This window comes from Pipra filicauda, unplaced genomic scaffold (assembly GCF_003945595.2).
Source record: "Pipra filicauda isolate LSUMZ 115617 unplaced genomic scaffold, ASM394559v2 scaffold46_size3722508_pilon, whole genome shotgun sequence".
In the NCBI taxonomy this organism is placed as follows: Eukaryota; Metazoa; Chordata; class Aves; order Passeriformes; family Pipridae; genus Pipra; species Pipra filicauda.
The window spans coordinates 3,250,773-3,271,947 of NW_024104609.1; the positions used below are offsets into that span (position 1 = coordinate 3,250,773).

The following is a 21,175-nucleotide window of genomic DNA, read 5'->3' on the forward strand; positions in this document are numbered from 1 at the left end:
CCAAAACCGAGAAGACATTGACATGTTTAAGAAAATTAAGCCTAACCAAAAATCACCATTTAATTCTGCACATTTATGCAACCTGTTTGTTTTCTAAATTCTAGGAGGATCCATCCAGACATTAAGTGTTCATGAGTTTCAATGTCCTTTTGAGCAGCAGAATAACCAGTCGCATGATCCTATTTTCGGTCATTCATGTGATTTATGATTCTAAGCTTGTGCTCTCAACTTATGACACTCCCATTCACACTATCTACAGCTGAGAGCACTTCACAGTGTTACAATGGTGTTGATAGCTTTATTAAGGAAGTGCTACCATTGGCTGGCAAATTCTAATAAAAGGGTGAAGGCTGCCTTTTTTTACCAAAGTAGTTGCTTATTTCACTGCAAGAGTTAAAGGCATAAGTATTTTCTTTTAGAGACTACTGGGATTTTTAAAAAAATAAATCAGGTATGTTTATTTTTTTGAAGCTTTTCACACTTTTAAGTGAGAGAGGGAAACTAGAAAGAAGAAAAATCTACAGGGTTGGCTAAAAGAAAGATAATACAGAAACTTTAGTATGAATGTTAACACTAGTCTTTCTGAATAGTCTGACAGCACGATCAAAGTTTTGGCCATGAAGAAATTGGGAGAAAGACAGAGGTACTGTAAAGCTAAAACACTGAAGTAGCTTGCTTATAGGCTTGTTTTCTGAACTAATGCTAAAAAAGAACCTACCTTATGCTTGTAGCTACAGAAGCTCAGTAGAGCTATTTAGAAACTCTCAAATCAATTACTGTATTACAATATATAATTAAGTGTATTAGATATACAAGAATTTGACATTTGGCATAAAGACAAAATTTACCTTAAATGATACCCTAACCATAGAAGCAAGAGGTTGGAGAGAACTAGAGGTGTATCCCTAGTTCCCTGCTAGCAAGTTACTGAAGGGAGCCTTAGGATGAGATTTCTGACTGCCTCTGTGCATATAGCCCTCCCAGATACAGTATCCAAGTGTAGATAACTCTGACTGGGAACTTTCTTGTATTCCTGGAATTCTTAATTTAGTCTTCAGGTCAGCTCAGCAAGACTTATGTAAAACTGCTCAAACAAAGTGTTTTTTTCTTTTCTATTTATTTGCCACTATAGATAAAGTTTCAGGCAAGCCTCTACAGGGTTTGTCATTTCAGCCACGCTAGAAACTTCCCCCTCAAGCTTTTTGCTCTGGTGTCCTGATACAGGAAAGCGAGTGCTGTAACAACTTTGTACCTTGACACTTAAAAAATCAAAAGACAAAACCCCTTCATATAACATACAAGTGTTTTGTTAATGGATGCTTCTAAATTTCGATCTTGAAATCAATACTTGGCATTTAAGGCACTTGATTTTAGTGTTTGAAAAAAAATATTATGTGAAAGGAAAGGCTTACAGTTAACTTTGTAAGAATGCATGTGAGCTGTTAGCATGTTCAAGAAAAATATTCCAAAGAGGCTTGATACAGTGTGCCTGAGGCTCTGCTCGCCCTGTCTGGCGTTCGCCTTTACCTCTGACAGGTGGGATTCTCCCCGCTCTCCCTGATAGCACTTTCAGTGGGAGGCTGGGTGGTGCCACCAATAGGTCAGACGAACTTCCTGTCCCTGGAGGGAGGGAGAGCCTTGGCTAACACGCAGCATCCCCAGCGCCGGTGTTAAACGCACCCCAGTGGTTTCCTAAAACGAGCGGGGCATTCCCGCTGTCGGGAGCCTCCTCCCCGCGGCTCCGCCCGGCCCTGCCCGGGGGCGCCGGGCGTGAGGACACACCGACAGCGGCCGCGGGAGCGCCTCCCCGCAGCTCCGAGTTTCCCTTTCCCAGGGAAAAGCCCCGCTCCCCGCGCCGCCCGGGGCCTGCCCCGCATCCCGGCCCGGCCCCGGAGTAACCGCGCCCGGGATTGGCTTCTCCCGGCGCAGGGGCCATATTGGATGTGCCCAGCCCGCCGCACGCCGCCACCGCCCCCCCGCCCATCGGCCCCGCGCCGCCCGCCCCTGCCCCGCCAGCGCCCCCCCCTCCCGCGGGCGCTGCGGCGGGAGGGCGAAGGTGTCCCGGGGAAGGAAATTCGCACGCTCCCGGCTTCCCCCCTCCCCGCCCCTCCGCGCTCCGCCCGCCCCGCGCACGCCCCTTCCCGCGCTCCGGCCGCCTCTTCCTCCCCCCGCCCCGCTCCCTCCTCCTCCTCCCTCAGCCCGAGCCGCCGTGTCAGCGCCGCGGCGGCCCCCGCGCGGGCGGCCAATCAGCGCGGGGGTGACAAATATGCAAATGCACCCCCCAGCCCGTCCCCGCGGGTGCGCTGGGGCCGGTGGGGTCGCGGCGCCGAGCGAGTGAAACTTCGCCCCCCCCCCCCCCCCCCCCGCCCGGCTGAGCGCGGGGCCCCTCCCGCGCAGCGCCCGCGGGGAGGAGAGAGCAGGGAGAGAGAGGGAGAGCGGGGAGCGCCGCCCGCACCGCACCGCACCGCCGGCCTGCGACACCGCACGGTGAGTGCCGCCCTCGCCTCCCCGGGGCGGGCGGGGGGGACGCACGGAGGGAATCCCCGCGGGGGGGAGGGGAAGCCGCCCCGCCCGCCCGCGGCCGCCCCGGCGCGGAGCTGTCACAGGCGCGGGGGCATCGCCGCCTCCTGCCGGGCAGCGGCGGCCGCTCCGTAATGGCGAACCGGGCGGTGAGTACGTGCGGGAGGGAGGGAGGGACGGGCAGGCCGCGCTCTCCAGGTGCCGGGGACACCGGGCCGGCCCTGCCCGCCCCTGCTGCCGGCGGGGTCGGCGCGGCGCGGCCTGCTCGGCACCCGGGCTGTGCCCGCCGCCGCCCCCGCCCGCTTCCGCCCCTCGCCGGCACCGCGGGGCTCCGCGCCGGCCCCTCGCACCTCGCCGGCGGAGGTGGGAGGAGGACGAGGGAGGGGGGCGGCGGCCAGGCGAGGCTTTTCCCGGGGCGGCGCGGGGGGAGCCGGCGGGATGGAGGTGGCGGGGGCGCCCGGGGATGCGGACCCCGCCGCCTCCGCCCCCGGCCCCGCCGCGGCGCCCAGGGACGGCTACAGGGTGGGGGCGAAGTTGGAGGGGAGGAATTGGGCCTTCCCGGGGTGGCGAGAGGCTGAATGTCCTGCCCTCTTCCAGGTAAGAAGATGGCAGGGCGAGGGGAAGAGGGCTGGTCTCCTTAGGGAAGCAGAGGAAGAAGCTGCATGTCCCTCTCCCCCAGCGAGAGGAAAGGGTTGGGTGGAGGGAGGTAGGGCAGGAATATACCCCGGCCGCCTTGTGTCCTTTGGGAAGGGGCTGCGAGGCAGGGAAGGGATGTGGCACCTTCCCAGGCGGGGTAGTGGGCATGGCAGACCTGGCCTCTCACCACGAAGGATAATAGAGGTGGGCAGAGGGAGGAATTTAAATAATTTCCCAGAGCAGGCAAAGCAGTAAGAAAAAGAGGAGCTGAGTTTGGCAGCCCACTGGCTTGGATCCACCACGGTAGGAAACGTGGAGCAGGAGAAAGGAAGAGGGAAGGAAGGGGAGGGTTGACGTTGGGTGAGGTGTGTCTGGAAGGGATGGAGATGGACATGCAGTCTGCTGCCCTTCTGGGCTGCAAGATTTCTGGGGTGAGGAGAACTGATGGTGCATGGCCGCAGGTTCCCACAGCATGGGTGGAGGCTTAAAAGGGGATTTGGCTGTGAAAGTGCAAGGTCGGAATTTATGGACTGGCATTTGCCGGGTAGGGCCTGCAAGCTGACTTCCTCCAGGAATGACAAGGAGAGGATTTTGAGGCTAGCTGGGCACCGTTGGTAGATAGCATGCATAGGTGGCATGCATCTTTATTCTAATGAAGTGGAGAAATCATCACATTTCCCATTGATGTTTAACACAGTGAAGTGTCAAAACCTCTTCATTCCCTCTTTATGCACAAATTTTTGTGAAGAGGGATAAAAAACAGGTGAAGAGAGTTCAGAATTCTCTCATTTGGCTGGATAGCTTTAACATCAAGGTTGATGCACACACTTTCAGTTTGTAAGAAATAGTTTGCACTCCTCACTGTCTTTGTATCATAAGAATCTTTAGCAACTGAAAACTCCTTTCAGCCCATGAAAGCTGTTTGACTTCATCAATGTGAGAAAATACAGCTCAGTCTCCCTTCCTTATGTAGAAGAGAGTTGAACCCTTCAGTGTTATAATTTGTGCTCATGGGGGACAAAGTAACACTTTGTGTGAGGGGTTAGGGTTTCTAGTTCTCTTGTGTACTTTTTGAGACTTTGTAAGAAGTAGCCTTAAAAAGTAACCCCCCTCTCTCAGGCGAACCAGGCCTGTCAGTCCTAAGAGCTCCCTGCAACTGTTTTTAAACATGGATTATTTGACACCAACAAGTGCCCATTTTGCAGGTGTGAGGTAAAATAATTATTTCACCTTGTTTTACATGTAATCTTTGTATGCAGTTATAAATATATTTAGCACTCAAGGCAGAATATTAACATTCCATCATTTCTGAGCAATATCTGGGTTTTTACCCTGTCTCTGAGTTTTAATTTGTTGTTGCACCTATCAACTTTTTGCTAGTTTCACAAGGTGAATATTTTAAAATCAGTAGTTATTTCTGTCTTATACTTTGTGAACTACTAAAGTAAGAGTAGCAATTAGTAGCTTTTGGTTTTGCTGGTTTCTACAAACCCTCAACTCCTCATACCTGTAACTAATAATGACTTTTTCATTCTTCCTGCATCTGTCAGATGAGGCTTCCAAAGTGCCATGGACTTCAATGCCCAGACTGTGTAAACTAAAGAGCAAAACTTAATGTACATGTTCTTGAATGGCAACCAATTCAGGGATCAGTGTGCCAGGTCCTATATATAACTCATAGGTACACGGAGAAGTTAGTGGGAAGTGAGGTAGGATGTGAACTTCAGTTATCAACAACTCTGTGGTTAATGGCCATTGTGAACTCTCTAACCTTTAAGTAAATGTGAAGTAGCTTTTCTTTTCCCCATTAGTGAGTAAGCTGCATCAATTTACTTTGCATTTATAAGATGATAAGGGCAGGCGCATAAGTAGTTACAGTTACTGTGCTGGTTTACTTTGTGCTAACCTGCTTGTTTGTGTTTAACCAAATAGTTCTATTTATACAACTTTATGCTGCTCTTCATGAGGAAGCTGTATTAACTTATGACACTTGGAGTAAGGCTATCGTTTTTACTGTAAAAAGAAGTGGAATTTGAAGTCTTAGAGTTGTTTGAGAATTTTGAGGAATCTCATCACCTGCTCATTTCACATGAGCTGCTGGTGCTCAGTGCTCCTGAAGATTAGTCCAAGAATTCAGTCATGGAAAAATGTTGATGAAAGCACAGTGTGGTTTTTAAAAGGTATTCTTAGTGATGTTATCTAAAAGATGTATGACAAGAACCACTACTGAGAGACTACACAGACCCTAAACCAGGCAATTTTCATTTGTTTCCTTTTATGAGTGAGACAAGTTAGTAATGCAGGCAGATTAAACCAAAAAGATTGACATGCTGTCTTAAAATTGCCTTATTTGTGGAACCTACGAAGTAAATAATCTGTTCTTACTTGCTTTATAGTGTTAGTTGTAGGATTATTTTTTAATGTATGTTACAATACAAATATTACCTATATTTAGAGTATATGTATCCTTACTTAAAAAGTACAAGTAAGCTGGATAATTATATATTTTATGGGTTTGGATTCCTTACAGTGCATTTTTTTCATCTCTAACAGTCTTGTAGAAAGAGGTGCCCAAATACTGCATCATTATATTTCTTTGATACTTTTCATGCAATTTAGAATGAGCTGATGGACACAAATGGCAAATCCTATTCATCACTGGATTGCAGTATTCTCCTTCTTTCCACCATTATATATGAACTGAATTCTCAGTGATGTTTATAGTACTTACATTCCTAAATCATCCAGATGAAACACTTTCCTGTGTTCGACTGAAGTCTGGTAACCCTTAGCACTCGGTTTCTTTTCTAACCAATCTAGTTTTGTCGATACTTTGTATTCTTCCACTGACCTCTCTAGACTTGTCCTTTTAATGGTTTTGGCTCCATCAAACTGTGGAGCTGTGAGCTTAATGAACACTTTGAAATCTCACACTTCCTTGGGCTCACATGGTGTCCTCATTCCATTTCCTAGTGCTCTTCCTGTAGTCAGAAATGGTGTGTGAGGAATGCCGGGTGTCTGCATACACACATGGGCGATGGAGAAAACAGCTGCTTATTTAGTCAAACACTCAAGAATTGATAGTTAGCATTATTATGTTGTTGAAGTATTCTCTTTCCCCTTCAGCAAAAGAAATTGTGATACTAAGAAGCAATTATTTTGCTGATAAAACAGCAACTGCAAAGAGCTTGTAGCTCTTGCTTTGGCTGAAGGAATAGCAAGATTCTCGTATTTTCTCTGTCTGACCAGTTCATAATTGTGAGAGTGAGCTGGACAAAAGTCAAACAGGCTGAACACATGACTTTCTTATTTACAGTAGTGTAGGGAGGAGAGATCTTTTTTTCAGCAGTGTTTTTTCCTAGAAGTATTACCTGAAAAAAGTATAATTTGATTTGCAATGACCATGTTTTTGAATAACTGCAGTGCTGAAAACTTGCAGAAGACCAACTCTAAATCAAACATTTTTTAACAATGTGGTTAATTAAGATTTATCGTAACTTCAGAAACTTAAACACCTTAGCAGTACTTTCAAAACTTATGTATTAGAATCTGGATATATACTTGGCTACCTCTTAGAACAAGCTTTAGTGATCAACTAAAAGGCTTCTTTTGGCAGCACCTTGGATCCAAGTCCCACTTTCAGTGCTGCCTTTACAGTATGTTCACTTACTAAGCTGCAAGAAACAAGTTAAAAGGTAGGAAGCAATTTTTTAAAACTTAGAATTCAGCAGAAATCCATTGGTTTGATATGGCATCTGTCAGTGAACAAATGTGTTGAGGTCTCCAACTTCATCTATACAGATTACCCAAGAGCTTCCAAATATTAATGTCTTTGGGCTGGCACTGTACATGCATCTTTCTCTTGTTGAGAGATACATTTTTGTTTTAATCTTAAATCAATAGTTAGAATTTGCAGGAAGATGGAAAGATGTTCCCATCCTTTTTCTGGAGACAAATAGTAAATTTGACTTTGTTTTATCTGAGTCATATTTGTAAATGTAACTCTGGTTACCAAATGGTTTCCTTCTGCAATGTATTCTTGGGCACTTTTCCTTGTGCTGCATGAACAGTATTAAAAGTTTGGTTCACTCTTTGATGTTGGTCACTAAATTCAGGAATTCCTACAAAATTGGTTCTGCAAATGGTTTTTGAAGGGAGTGGTTTTATAACATTTGATACTTAACACTGTAATGAACTTTTAAGCTTCAGAAAGACTTCATCTGTATAATGGCATGAAAGTCTGCCCATCTGATATTCCATATTTTAGAAGAAATCTGAGGATTAAATACAATATATTTTTGTTTTCAGTTACCCTGGAGTAAAGCTACTGTAGTTAGTGGCTTCCACTTACATTAAAAGCAGTGTCAGGTAAGACAATGGGCCTGATTCCACATAATATGGTGTCACTGGTTTCAGTATGTAGTTCTTCAAAGTATTTTTTTGCTGTTTTTCAGAAGCTAAACTAAAATTTAGCTTCAGAGACAAATTTTTATGTAAGTTCTTAAGAATTAATTCAATTGATATGCCTGAGGAACAGATGACTGTTGTCCCATTTAACTGAGGAAGTTTTTTAAAAGTCCATTTTGACTGTCAGACTCTTGTGACAGTGTATTGATGGCACAGTAGGAGTTGTCTGGAGTCTCTGTCCATTGCAGGTGAATTCAGGAACATGTCCTGAGTGTGCTGGAAACCACGAGACAAGATGAAAAGTCATGTTTTGCTTGAGTTACTAATTTTAATTGATTTCCTAATTTAAGAAGGGTATATTGAAAAAAATTGCAAACTCAGAGTGTCTTGCTTGACATGTGCCTGGGAGGAACTTCTTTAGGAAACTTTCATATAAAATCTCCTTAGAAATAGTTCAAAAAAAACCCCAAAAACAAAACAACTGGAAATTTGTATCCAGCCTCCCTCTGAATGGGGCAGACTTGTGTTATAGATCAAACTCCTTTTGCTAGCTAATGCAGTGTGCAGTGGGGTGACTGAACCTGTTTTGTTCAGTAAAATAGTGGCATATCCTCATCTGGTAGTGTCAGGACTTGGAATTGTGCTCCTTTTTTTCCCCCAAAGCAGACTTCTGTCTGTCAGTGTCAAGTCTTCACAGCTGTTATCTGTACTCATCAATAAGGATCCACAGGCATCTGTAAAACAGACACGATCCTTTGCGTTGTTCTAGTTGGTACTTCCAGGTTATAAACTTGCAGTAGTTCACAAAGATGCTTATCAGGCTACAACATGAGAATTATTGGAAGTTAGTGTATTGTCAGATTGTGAAATGAAAGAGGGCTGTGCTCTGAAGTCTTCTGGCTGTGATGTTTTGTAATGAAATCTTGGTTCAGGCCACATGTGAAAATGAGAAGGCTTTTTTTCTGGTTTTCAATGCAAATGCTTCTCTAAATCTTAAAATAGCAATGTAGTTCCTCAGGAAAGATGCTGGAATTCGGACACATATTGTATAGGTCTAATTAAGGTGTAATGCTGAAATTTATGACAAAATGATAGAAACTCTGTAATGCTTACATCTGAAATCTCAGCAGCACCAGAGGATTTTCCTTTTAAACTTACAAGGAAGTTTGTGTAACAGTCTTTCTAGTGATCAGGAGTAAACTGTAAATTACAAATACATTACACTGAATATGTTACTCTGACTCCTTTGACAACTAAAGGGGGTGAAAACAAGCATTTGTGTTCTGTACAGATACGCTAAAAAAAAAAAAAAGTTAGTTTTAGTGGTATCCAAACCTGAAGAAGTAAACATGGGAACATTTTACCTGTATTAGAAAAATAAGCAGAAAGTCACTTAAGTCCTGAAATATTTGAAAGTCTTCACAGGTACACTTTAGAGAAGCAAAACTGCAATATTTTAAGAGCAGTACTGGTTACTAGTATGGATTCCTTCAGTAGTCTCATGGCCAAACCCCTGAACTTCTTAACAGTTATTTTTACTAAAATAAACTGACTTGGGGATAAACATTGTTCTTTTCAAGACAATACTCCAAACTTCTGGTATCTTTCTAGATCACTGTCAATTGTAGCAGATGTTGTCATTCTCTGTGTTATTATTGAACCTTTATTGCAATTGATGTCCACAAATATAAATGACAAATTAGTATATATATACACTTCACATTTAGTGCAAAGTCTAATGGGTTTGTTTAAACAAAAAAGAGAAAGGGTTAAAACTAATTTGGGATACTACATGCTGAAGCAGCAGATGCACACCTACATGTTTTGTTCTGCAGGTTTTACTTTAAGTGCAATAACCTTTGGCAGGTGAAGAAGGTAGTTGAAAATAATAATGTCTTCAACTGGTGCTGTTAAATTTTCTAAAGGTATTTGCCAAGACTGAAGACATAAAAGCACACAAGAATGCTGTGCAAAACTAAACTATTTTATTAAAATTTACATGATGTTTTAAAAACCAGAAATTCTGTAGTTATCCTCACCTAATTGAAATGAATAGTTTATTTCCTGTTACAGTAATGTGTATAACAGTCTGTGCTTTAGTGTCCAAAATAAGAATGACAGAATGGATCAGGTTGGAAGGGACCACAGCGGGTCATCTGGTCCAAGCTTCCTACTCAAGCTCTTCCTAGAGCACATTGCACAGGATTGTGTCCAGATGGTTCTGGAATATCTCCAGTGAAGGGAAACTCCACACCCTCTCTGTGCTTGGTCACTGCACAGCAAAGAAGTTCTTCCTTGTATTCAGGTGGAATTTCTGTGCATCAGTTTGTGCCCGTTGCCTCTTGTCCGATTGCTGGGCACCCCTGAGCAGAGCCTGGTCCAGCCTCTGACACCCTCCCTTCAGATATTTAGTGAAATAACCAAGATTACTGTTGTTCACGGTTTTTTTATTAGTAATACTAATGCTTTGGAAATTCATCACAAAACAGGAAATCCATGTGCACTTAGGGACGTGTATTTTTCTTTCAGTATTTTATGAAGATACTGTATTAGTTGGGCTGTGGGAGATGATTTTTTAAAAACTTTCTAAGATAGTTTAATATGGATCTAGGCATGCTTATAACAAATGTAGTTCTGGTTCTGTTTAGCAGTGTAACTTTTATTGTATATCAGTTAATTTTGCCAATTCAAGATTTAAAAGCAAATATTAAGACCCTCTCCCAAAGAAGGAATCTCTACAGAACATTCCTTTAGCATCACATTTAACAGAGATAGATATATCTGTGTGTGCATATATATATATACACACATACACGTGTGTATGCAATATAGCTTATTTGAGAACCTGTGGAGATAGATTCCATTTTGCTGCTTAAGAAAACTTTAAGTTCCTTTTGTGTGAATTTCTCTTTGGCTCAGTGATTTTTCTGGTGTCTGAAGTATTTCTTGTATTTTACACTTAGAATAATGTACTGTAGATCTAGTGAATGTATGTTTAGTTATATATGGTTTTTTGGGTTTTTTTTGACATAGGTTTTTTCAAACTTCAAAGTATTCCACAACTGTCTCCTTATTGGAACTTGTTCGTGCAAGTGGACACTGTCCTAAAGAGTAAGAAACGTCTTTTTTTCTCTTTTATCTTGAGGATTCAAGAAGAATCCAGTTGGGGAAGGACACATAGCTGTTTTGGATAGCCAAGAACTCAAGATAGCGTTTATCTTACATGTAGTTACAGGTGAATTAGGTTTTTCTTTTCCCTGTTGAACTCTTACAGCTGGGATAAATTACTTGATTGCAAGTTTTCGGTTTTTCTTTTTTCAAATAATAAATTTTTGAATGCCTCTGTCCAGCTAACATATATATTGTAAAACCTTTATGCTTTAATTTTGTTTAGTGAACAAAGAACTTTTTAAATAAGCAAAAGTTTAGGAACAAAAAGATATATTGAAGTGCAAAGAACCTGACAGTTAAATAGTTTCAAACTGAGTTCTAATTTCTGGATGTGAAAAGGATTTGTGATTGATGGGAGCTCTGTTTGTGTGATGGGAGTTCCAGTACAGAAAAAGAGAACACCTAGAGCAAGTTTTCTGGCTGTTTTGATACAAAATTCATATTACTTCACAGAGATGGCAAAAAAGGATGGAAGTATTTTAGCAACCTTCCCCTACATACATGTTTGGGTACATGCTTATTTTTTATGAATTTTAGAAAAATGCCTCTGCACATGAAGTGTCCCCGTTAATGCGGAGCAGAGACATTTTAGTTTAGCAACCTTGGAATAAGCCTTGAAGTTACTGAGTAATAAAAGGGGGATAAATGTATTAATTAATGTACTGAATTAGAATGAGATAAATTTTTTTTACTGGAACGTTGCAGGCTTTTGGTAGCTGTTATAACCAATTTATATCTTTGGCATATGTTACAACATTGTTTCAAAGATGTAGGGAGAGGAAATAATCTTTGTGTTACGATCCGCTTCTCCATGCAGTAATATGTATTTTAATAAAGATTAAAAGTTGATCTGTATTAATAGTCCTGCAAAGGTGTTTAAGAGTTTGTCATCATGAGACTATATTTAGGAAGAGGGGAATCTCTTTATTTATTGGAATTGGAGAATTCTCTGTGCCATGGAGAGAATGCTCATGTTTTTGAAATGGAAAAATACCCTGGTATAGAATGTCAGTTCGTATACAAACTTTGTCTGTCTTTTACTGTTACAGAGTGGTTTTATTTGCTTTGAGGCTTTTACACACAGGCCTTAGAAGCCTTTACTTTCACCCCATACACATTTTCCCTTAAACCGAGTAATGTTTTGAAGCCTCTTTCAGATAAAAAGAGAACCTCTTGAAGTTGAGCTCCTCTACCTGCTGTCAAGGCAAGGAGTAGGATAAAGCTGTCATGCAAGTGTGTTCCCCTGGAAAGGCAGTGTCACTTCCCATTGGCAAGTACATCTGTCAGTGTGTAACAGCACTCTGCTGTTAGAAGACATGTACAGGACTTCTCGGACTGACAGATTTAAAACCTAGCCCTAAAACTGTTTTGTTTTTTTTTTTTTTGGGTACTTACATTGTATCTTAAAGTTGCCCTAAACCTTTTAGTATTCTGGCACAGACTCTGCCCTTCATCTTTGGAGGTTTGTAGGCTTGGGTTATTTTTAGTAGTCCTACAAAAGGAGCCTATTTATCAGACACTTACAAAATCATGGCTAGCAGTGATTGTGTATTAATTCTGCTGTTCTTGGTTTTATGGTATCTATTGAATTTTTGAGTTTCAGGTGTTGCATTTGAATGTACACTCATGAAGTTGGTTGTTGTGTGACTTGTTTAACATGCTTCATTTCCAGGTCTCTAATGATGAGGTATCCATCTGGATTTAAAGCACATCTCTGAGCTTCTTAATTCTTCATTTAAGAGATGTGTTCTATATTCATTGGTAAGGATATTTTTTGTCTTGACTTGGGCCCTTTCCTTTAATATCTTGTGGTATATTTTTAATTTAGAAGATTTAGGCAACTTAATTTTGTCTGAAGGGTTTATCAGGTACTTTTATAGTATAGGGTTCTTTAGGTGCCTATGCTAGCTATTAATTTTGACCCAAGCTAATAATTAAACTCTGGAATTCATATGTCTAAGTATCAATGCTCTAATTAAATCACTAACTCTTAGTGTTATAGATAGAGAAGCAGTGGTAAAGAATTTGTAAATTGGTCTGTGGTCTGAATCCTTTTCTGATATATACAACAGTTCTACAAGCCTGCGTGTCATGCCACATGTCTTTTGAATTTGGAGTTTTGGGAAGAAAGTGACTCCAACTTGGAAAGCAACAAAAGCAAAGGATCTGAATTTTGTGCAATTGAAAAAAACCCTTTTACTCAATTATGTCAGCCATATTTAATCTGAAGAAACTTTGTGGTATTACACACACCTGCATGTCAAAACAGTAGAAACAAAACAACCACAAAAATCTCACTAGAAAATACAATTTTTTCTAAAAACTACTGGTATTTTTAATTTTTGTAGGTGTCTAAAGAAAACAGCTAAGATTACTTCATACGTTACAGAACTTGTCATAATGCCTTCTCTCCATATATTAAGTACAGCTTGATGAAATATAATTTTGAGGCTTAGTTAAAAATTGAGTTAAAAATTAATGTTAATATGGATCTCTTAAAGAAGTATAGTGCTTATAGCCTAAGCACACTGTGGGACTTTCTTATACCATGTTGTTTTATGCAGAGAGTTCTGTGATATACTTTGGTGTGGTTTTGCTCTGTTCAGCTTAAGCAAAGCTGTTCTCAGTAAGAAATTGTCCCACTCATAGTGAAGGCAAACATGGTTGAGAATGGTAGAAATTTGTCTTCAGTTGCATTGCAAAATGGATTTTCTTTCCAAGTGAAATTTGTCGTTTGTCATGTTGGCTGAACTTTCATGAACAACTATAACAATTGATAAGCTACTGTTTGGGTATGGGTTTTTTTGTTTTTGTGTTTTGTTTCTTTTCTTGTTGTTTTTGTTTGGTTTTTGTTTGTGGTTTTTTGTTGTTGTTTTTTTGTTTGGTTTGGTTTTGTTGGGGTTTTCTGTCGTTTTTTTTTTTTTTCTTCTCTAAACCTTTATTTGTATTAATTATATTTATTTCCCAGATGCTACCTGCAAGAAAGGAGAAGAGGTGTTGGAGGGGAGTTTGTTCTTGTCTGGGGAGTAGAAGGAGGGAAACAGTTACATGAGGTGTTTGGTGCAAGCAAAACCAGTGTAGGATTGATAACAGCCTACTCTGAGTTACTCTGACAAGCACACACATGCCAGTTGAGTCCAGGTTTATGCTCTTACTCGTAGCTGGAACTGTAGTCATAGACTGGAACTTATTTAGTTTAAGCCCATACATTTCAAATCTTTGTCATCTTCAAATTAAAATACAAGGTACTTGAGTGAGCTTTGGAGTATTTAGCATGATGTCTGTGAACTCTGTAGCAGAAAGAGTTCCAAACAAAACCAGTATGTTGAGGGTATGATTTCACTAAAGAGATGGCTCATTACTCAAAAATAATTAGAAATGCATACCACTGAAAAGTAATTTTAAAATAAAATAATGCATATGTGTATATATATATAATTGCATGTGTGTGTTTTTATTTAATGAAACAGACTACCCAACCAGGTTTTATCCAAATTTTTATGATACCAGTAAGAGAAAATTCATCTTTTCAATCCATATTTAGCTACAGATATCATGGCACTCTAGTACAAACACTCCTAACTGTTAGAGATCAATGGAGTTCATATCTACTAAATGTCTGAATGTTCTTTTTTTAGTCTTCTACATTACTGGGTTTTTGAGGAAATTGTGCTGTCCCTCTGTGCCTTTCAAATCTGACATGTACATTGATCTTTGAATCTGTGATGAAATTTCATTTATTTTGGCACATCAGTAGGAAGTAACTTCTGTATTATTTAATTAACTGAGCTTTTTGAACTCGGCCAAAGCTTTAGTTAAAATCTGACAAGTAATGGTAGTGTAATTGTCTTTTAATATTGGGGAGGGAATGTCTCTCATTTCTTAATAGTATGCAGAAGTGATCAGTTTTTTGACTATCTGGTTTTTAGCATGCTGTATTATCCACTCTTTTGACACAGTATTCCAAATGCTAACAGATGGGCAAATCAGAGAAAGCCACAAAGCTGTTCTGCTGTTGGATATTACACAGAATTTAGCAAATACAGGGATGATTATATCAGCCATGCTATAATACCCTAAACCCATGCCAGGTCATCTACCTGGATCCTGCTCTTCATTTGTCATCAATTGGAAGACACTGGAAGGAAGTTTGATACTGGGGAAGTCATCACTGTGTTGCTTTTAATCAGAAGCAGACAACTTAATCAGTGTTAGAAGATAATGAGGTCTAATCTATATTAATGCTTCCTTTATCTTGGTACTTTAGGATATCCTAACTTTAAGCAATAATTGTACATGTATCATTTGGATACCACGGCTACTTTGCTGTGCTGAGCTGTCATCTTCCTAAGCTTCTGTCACTTTTTTAATAGCATTCTTGTTCTCTCAATTCATTAACTGTCATACCAATCCATACTTGATAGATGTCACCAATTGGTGCCTTTCAGTATGATACAGATCCATCTGTCCTTTCTGTGTACAGACCAGAAGTTTTGTATACTCAAACCCTAAGCATAGTTTGTGAGTTTAAGTTTGGCTTTATTCTGACTATGGTCACACCACCTTCAGTGGATTAGGAGTATAAGCAGAATGGGTTTTCATCAGCTTGTCCAAGACTACTTTGTGCTTAGTAGGTTCAACATGAACCTTGTCCATCAGAGAATATTTCAGATTTGCAGGGTGTTTATTTCTGGAAGGATCCTATACTCATTTTATTATTAAGAAAATTCATCAAGGAATTACAATCGAAGTGGAGGAGGAGAGCGTGAAGGTGATCTTTTGTAGTAGGGTCAGGAATTAAAAGTTGTGGCTGTTTTCTTTCCTTTTTTTTTTCCCCTTTAATTAGAGATATGTATTAACAGGATAAAGGAATGATTATTCCATCAAGATGCTCATTTAAAGTGATTGATCCTGTATTATAGAGGATTACTACTTAACTGGGGAGGTAAATTATCACAGATACACATTTTCATTCATTTCCTATTTTGTTTGATTGTACTACAAATGTGTGAGCTTTTAGGCTAAAGTTAAATTAACCCCCTTTTTCAACTCTTGCCTTAAATCCCTGATTGCAAAGTAATTCATTGGTGATTGCTGAGTGATACTATGAATAGTTCAAAATGTTTCAAAACTAGGTAAGTGTGTAAACTCTGTTGAAGCAAAGGTAGTTCCTTCCTATGTTTTATCTTTGTATCACTGTCTTCATTCTCTTGTCTTTCCTACAAACAAGAGTCTATTACGTCTTTAAGACATAAAATACTGTTTCTCGGAAACTTATTTAATGCAACTTAAATAGAAGAAACAAGGTATCTCAGCTTTTCCTACTGATTTTAAATGTAGTTTATAACCTTCAAGTTTTTTGTTTAAACATACAAAATTACTGTATATATCTTGTGTATTATATGATTTCTGTATAAGCAAATTCTAATCCTGGACTAGTAAAACCCAATTCTGGTACATTTTGGTAATTTTCATGAATATGGCCAAAAAGAATCTAAAACTGTGCTTTGAGTGAATGAAAAAATGAAACTGTTACATTTAAATCATAATTAAATAAGGGACAAAAATTATAAACCCTGCATGGGGCAGTGAGTATAAGCAAAAATAAGTTATTTATCTGTGGTTTTAACATAAGCGTAATTTTATGAACAAAATATCAAAAATCCTTAAAAATGTTGAGGACGGGAAGGAGCAATGAGAAAAGCCATTAAGTTTTCTTTTTTTTCTTCCCCCCCTTCCTTTCCCTTAGGATGCTTTAACACTTGAAGACGAATGTTTCATCAGAAGCACTAATGGATGTTGGCATGCCTTGGATAAGGTGGTGACTGCCGGATGTCATTTGTTTCTGTTCACTGCAGAGAGACAAAACTGACTCCATTTGGAGTTGAGAGAAAAAGCAGAACAGACCTCTCAAGATGACTGATCCTATGATGGATTTTTTTGATGATGCCAATCTTTTTAGTGAGACCTTAGAAGGTTTGTCAGATGATGCCTTTGTTCAACCTGGACCTGTTTCACTTGTTGATGAATTGAATTTGGGTGCAGAATTTGAACCTTTGCACATAGACTCGTTGAACCATGTGCAAGATGCTCAAAATCAACAAAAGATGAGTGAGTTTGATCAGCTGAATCAGTATGATTCACTGAAGCTTCACTCAGTAAATCAGTCTTTTAATAGCTCAGCTGACAATGTCTTATCACCACACTCTCAATTCAATTGTTCACCAGTTCATCCGCAAAACCAGTCCAATGGGATGTTTCCAGATGTGGCCGATGGCAGTCCTATGTGGGGTCATCAAACTGCCACAACGGTTTCCAATCAAAATGGGTCCCCTTTTCACCAAGGACATTCTCAGTCTATGCAGCAAAACAAAAGCTTTGTAGCACACCATGACTTTGCCTTATTTCAGGCTAGTGAACCACAGCATCAGTGTGCCTCGCTACGGTCGCAACAAAGCAGAAACAACACGGGGCAGGATGCTCTGAGTCAGCCAAAAGACTTCATGGAAGTGAACGTATCTACTTCTCTCAGAGTCAGTGTTAACCACCCTCCTTCAGTTTCTAATCCATCGACTTCACAGCAGCCTCTGTCCGTTCAGCCGTTTTCTCAAACTGCAAGTGCTTCATTACATTTTTGTGGGAATCAGGAAGGAAATTTCGATGGACAGTCCCCAACTATTACTCCGTGTTCTGTTAGTAATAGTCAACAATTTTCATCTCCTTATTCTTACTCTAATAACCACATTTCTCCTACCAGCCTTCTTCAGCCTACAACAGCTCTTTCTACCAGCCAGCAGACACACTCTATCTCTGACTTCACTGGAAGCGATGCCTTTACATCTCAAACAGGGACCAAGCAAGAAACAACTGAGCACATGTTGAATCCTAATACACCTTTGAATTCAAATACTTTTCAAATGTTGCATTCTGCGCATCCTCAGGGCAACTTTAGTAGTTCAAAACTCTCTCCTGTGAATATTAATTTTTCAGCTTCCACCGGTTCTGCTTCTCAGATAAGCCATTTCACCGATCCTATTGAAAGCAACGGTTTTACATCTTTAGATGACAACTTACTTCATCAAGTCGAGACTCATAATGAACCATTCACAGGACTTGACCCTGATGACCTCCTTCAGGAAGACCTTCTGCCACAGTTCGATGATTCTGCATTTGTTCAGGATAGCACAAGCCATGTTTTAGAGCATGACCTGGAACACCATATAACCCCACAGCAAGTAACACAGTCATCCGATCTGGTTCGGGCACAATCTCAAAGTCAGATCCATCCCTGGCATTCTTCAGTCTCTAACCAGCACCTGCAAGGCAGGAGTCGTGTAACCTTACAAGGACAGGTATGTAGGGATTTGGGGGGCGGGGGTTTGAGCTGTTTGATTTGGTTGATCTGGTGAAATGAATAGTAGTGACTGGTGTTTATGTCAAAGCATGATAACTGAAGTCTCTGAGCTGTTATTTGACCCTGAAGAAGTCTAGGTGATGGCTAGTTTAGGAGAAAAGAACCAGTTGATGCAGACCCTGTTTTTTGCTGTTGTTTTCTTACTTCAGAAAACAAGACTTAGATGACCTGAAATATTTATATATTAACATGGTGCCACTCCTTCTGCTGCTTATATTTCTGAAGTACAGCAGAGAAAATTGGTTACTTTAGGATTTTGCTGCAAATATAATGGCTTATTGTCTTGAAAAGTACTTACAGAAAAATGTTTTTAAGAGCTCTGGTAAGGTTTATGTGGCTGATTTCCTGCAAGAATTGCAATGGTTAAGTTGTTGCTCAATCCTTTGCTTGGTGTCTTTGTGCACACTTTATTCCTGCTTTTGTTATTAGTAATAATAGAAAACATATAAAAGGCTGTATGTTGGATTTTGCTACTTTTGGCTAAACCAAAAAGCTCAGGAGTTGTTTGAGTATAACGTGCACATCTACTGCGAGTATCCAAGTCCTCTGTGTGGGGACAAAACGGCATAAAAATTGTAGTGTGGTTTCTTTTAATGGGATACAAGAGGAACAAACTTTGCAGACAGTGCTTGTCAGTTTATCAGAGAGAAAACTGAAATGAAATTAAAATTGTGTGAGTATTGAAATGTTCAGAGAGATAGTCCTTCAATTCTTCAGTCTGTTTCTTATGATTGCTTTCTGATATGTAACTTAGTGACTTTTGAAATAGTTTTAATTCAAATATTAAGTCCACTTTTCAAATGCTGGCCTTTATCTTCATCTGTGTCAGCATCTTCTCCTTTAGAGGAAGTATGTAAGTCATTAAATTGAAATATAGACTGATGCTTCTGGATCATTTTGGTCTTTTATGAGAATTAAGCTTTTCAAAAGCAAATAAAGTAGGGAGGTAAAGGTATTTTTTCACAACACTGTAACCAGCAAAACTATGTTCTTATTACAGCTGCTAGAAACCTCAGCATATGTGAGATTCTTGTAGATTTTTCAGCTCAAAAAATTCCTAATTTAAAAGAGAATACATTTGGAATATGAAAGAGGTTTATTAAGCAAAGGCACAAATAATTATTATTTGAGCTTTTAAAGTTTATCAGTCCTGAAAGCTATTGCTATGATTTTGGAGACTGGTTTAGTGGCTTTCCTTGTTAATACTTGTAGAGTGGTATAAGTGACTGCATTACCTATAGATCAATACCTTAATAATAAAGTTTGTCTCTGCTTGGCAGTTTCCAGCCCAAATTTGATTTGACAGGAATGTCTGAAACTTGTTCCATGAGATGGTTTGGCAGAAGGAGCAGTACCTTCTGTATGATTAATACACGTGTTCGGCTGCCGTTGCTGGTCGTGTAGGGTTTCCAAAATTGGGAGACTGTTGAAATCCATGTGCATGTGAGAGTGAAAGTACGAATTTTTATTTTAAACTCCTGTATTAAATTCTAGTAGGAATTTAGCTTGTGTTTGGAAAGGAAGAGAGAATGGACGTTTTCTCATTTTTAATCTGTGCATTTCAAAACAGAGGCAACTTCCAAAAAATATATAGATATGCAGACAGATTTATAAAGGTTTTAGTAGTTGTATTACTTCTCTATGTTCTTGCTACCAATATTGTCTCTACCTGAGAGAATAGTGTCTTACTGTGAAAAAGATGATTGGGAAGGAAAGGAACTATTCACTCTTGCTTCTACTTAGTTTGCAGGACGCAGGCCTGGGAAGGAGGCAACGTAATGTTTTTCTTTTCCCTCAATTTTACGTCATTAGTGTTAGGGATAAGGGTTTAACACACTTAATCTTTGGTCTTGGTTCAATGGATTGCTTCTCCATTACAACTTCTGCTGATGCTTATGGAGTGTGTAATTGTCAATTCCTACTGGTGAAAATTTTGTCTAAGTTGTGGTGTGATGTTAATGGAATTTGTATGAGCAGCTCTGTGGCTGAGGTGAGCTGGATTAACTGAGTGATGTAGTAGATGCAATCTGTTGGGTTTGATAAACATTTCTTTTCTTTCCCCTTCTCTACCTAAAAAAAAAAAAAAAAGAGAGGGCACAACCCAAGCTACTCCTGTCAGTTATCTCTGTAACCCCAAGACACAGGGTGTAGTAGCTCCGAGGGAAACATGATCCTGTTTGAGTGTGTGCACAGTCCTGCCAGGAAGAGGAGCAGCAGAACACGGGGCTGGGAACAGCAGCACTGAGGCTATTGGTCTCCCATGAGCATACTGGGGGTGAAGGGTGAAGAGGAAGTGGATTCCAGGAAAAGTGGGGGTGGCAAGAAATCCAGGAATTAGTATCATTTTTGAGGAGCCAAGCGGCAAAAAGTAGGTCTAATAGAACTTTCTGGTGCTGTGACTTTTGTGTTGGAAACGTCAGAACCTTGTAAGACTTACTTCGATCTCATTGACATTAGTTTTACAACGTTATTTTGTAACAAAGAATAAAGTTCTGAGATGTGTGGAGAGCATTTGAAGCTTTGGGAGGTTGATTTTGGCTTTTATCGTGGTGTGAAAACAAAGCAACTTCACAGTATTTAAAACTTATATGTTTTTCCCCTGGAACTTTGAAATGAAACCGACAGAAACCAGATAGTTGTAAAATTGCTTGGTTTGGTTTTTATTATTTTGGGGTGTGCAATAAATTGTATAAATTGGATTCTGACCTTGAGTTTGGGTAATGGGATGGATGTTTAATGTTTCTTTCAGAAACTGGTTGTGAACCAGTAGCTGTCAAACTGTCAAGAGGAATGTACAGATGCAAACAATGTAGAAGCCTCTTTAAATCAGCCTTGTATGTAGTGCGAGTAGTAAAGGAAAAGTATGGCAATTACTGAAGTTAAGTGTTTCAGATCTGTCTTTGGACTGCCTGCAATTCTAAGAGGTGCTTTAGTTCTAATTCTCACTTCTGTTCTTTGATCACTTCATAGAATTTCAAGTTCAAGATGAGGGAGAAAAAAGGTGGGGTAAGGGATGGGGAAGGAATT

The 21,175-nt window shown here is 40.2% G+C and overlaps 1 protein-coding gene across 5 annotated transcripts in view; it reads left to right on the forward strand.

Moving 5' to 3' along the window:
- Nucleotides 1–2,233: 2,233 nt before the first annotated feature.
- Nucleotides 2,234–21,175, forward strand: part of CHD9 (chromodomain helicase DNA binding protein 9) — an 85,747-nt gene continuing 66,805 nt past the window's right edge. For 2 of the 5 annotated variants that reach the window (XM_027732328.2, XM_027732344.2), the window contains exons 1-4: nucleotides 2,234–2,487; nucleotides 10,597–10,674; nucleotides 12,407–12,495; nucleotides 16,484–18,086. In XM_027732328.2, coding sequence (XP_027588129.1) covers nucleotides 16,650–18,086 — 1,437 coding nt within the window. In that variant the 5' untranslated portion in view covers nucleotides 2,234–2,487; nucleotides 10,597–10,674; nucleotides 12,407–12,495; nucleotides 16,484–16,649. Of the gene's footprint in view, nucleotides 2,488–10,596; nucleotides 10,675–12,406; nucleotides 12,496–15,661; nucleotides 15,680–16,483; nucleotides 18,087–21,175 lie in introns of those variants that run through there. The other 3 variants (XM_039386173.1, XM_027732338.2, XM_039386172.1) reach the window with 3 other exon arrangements.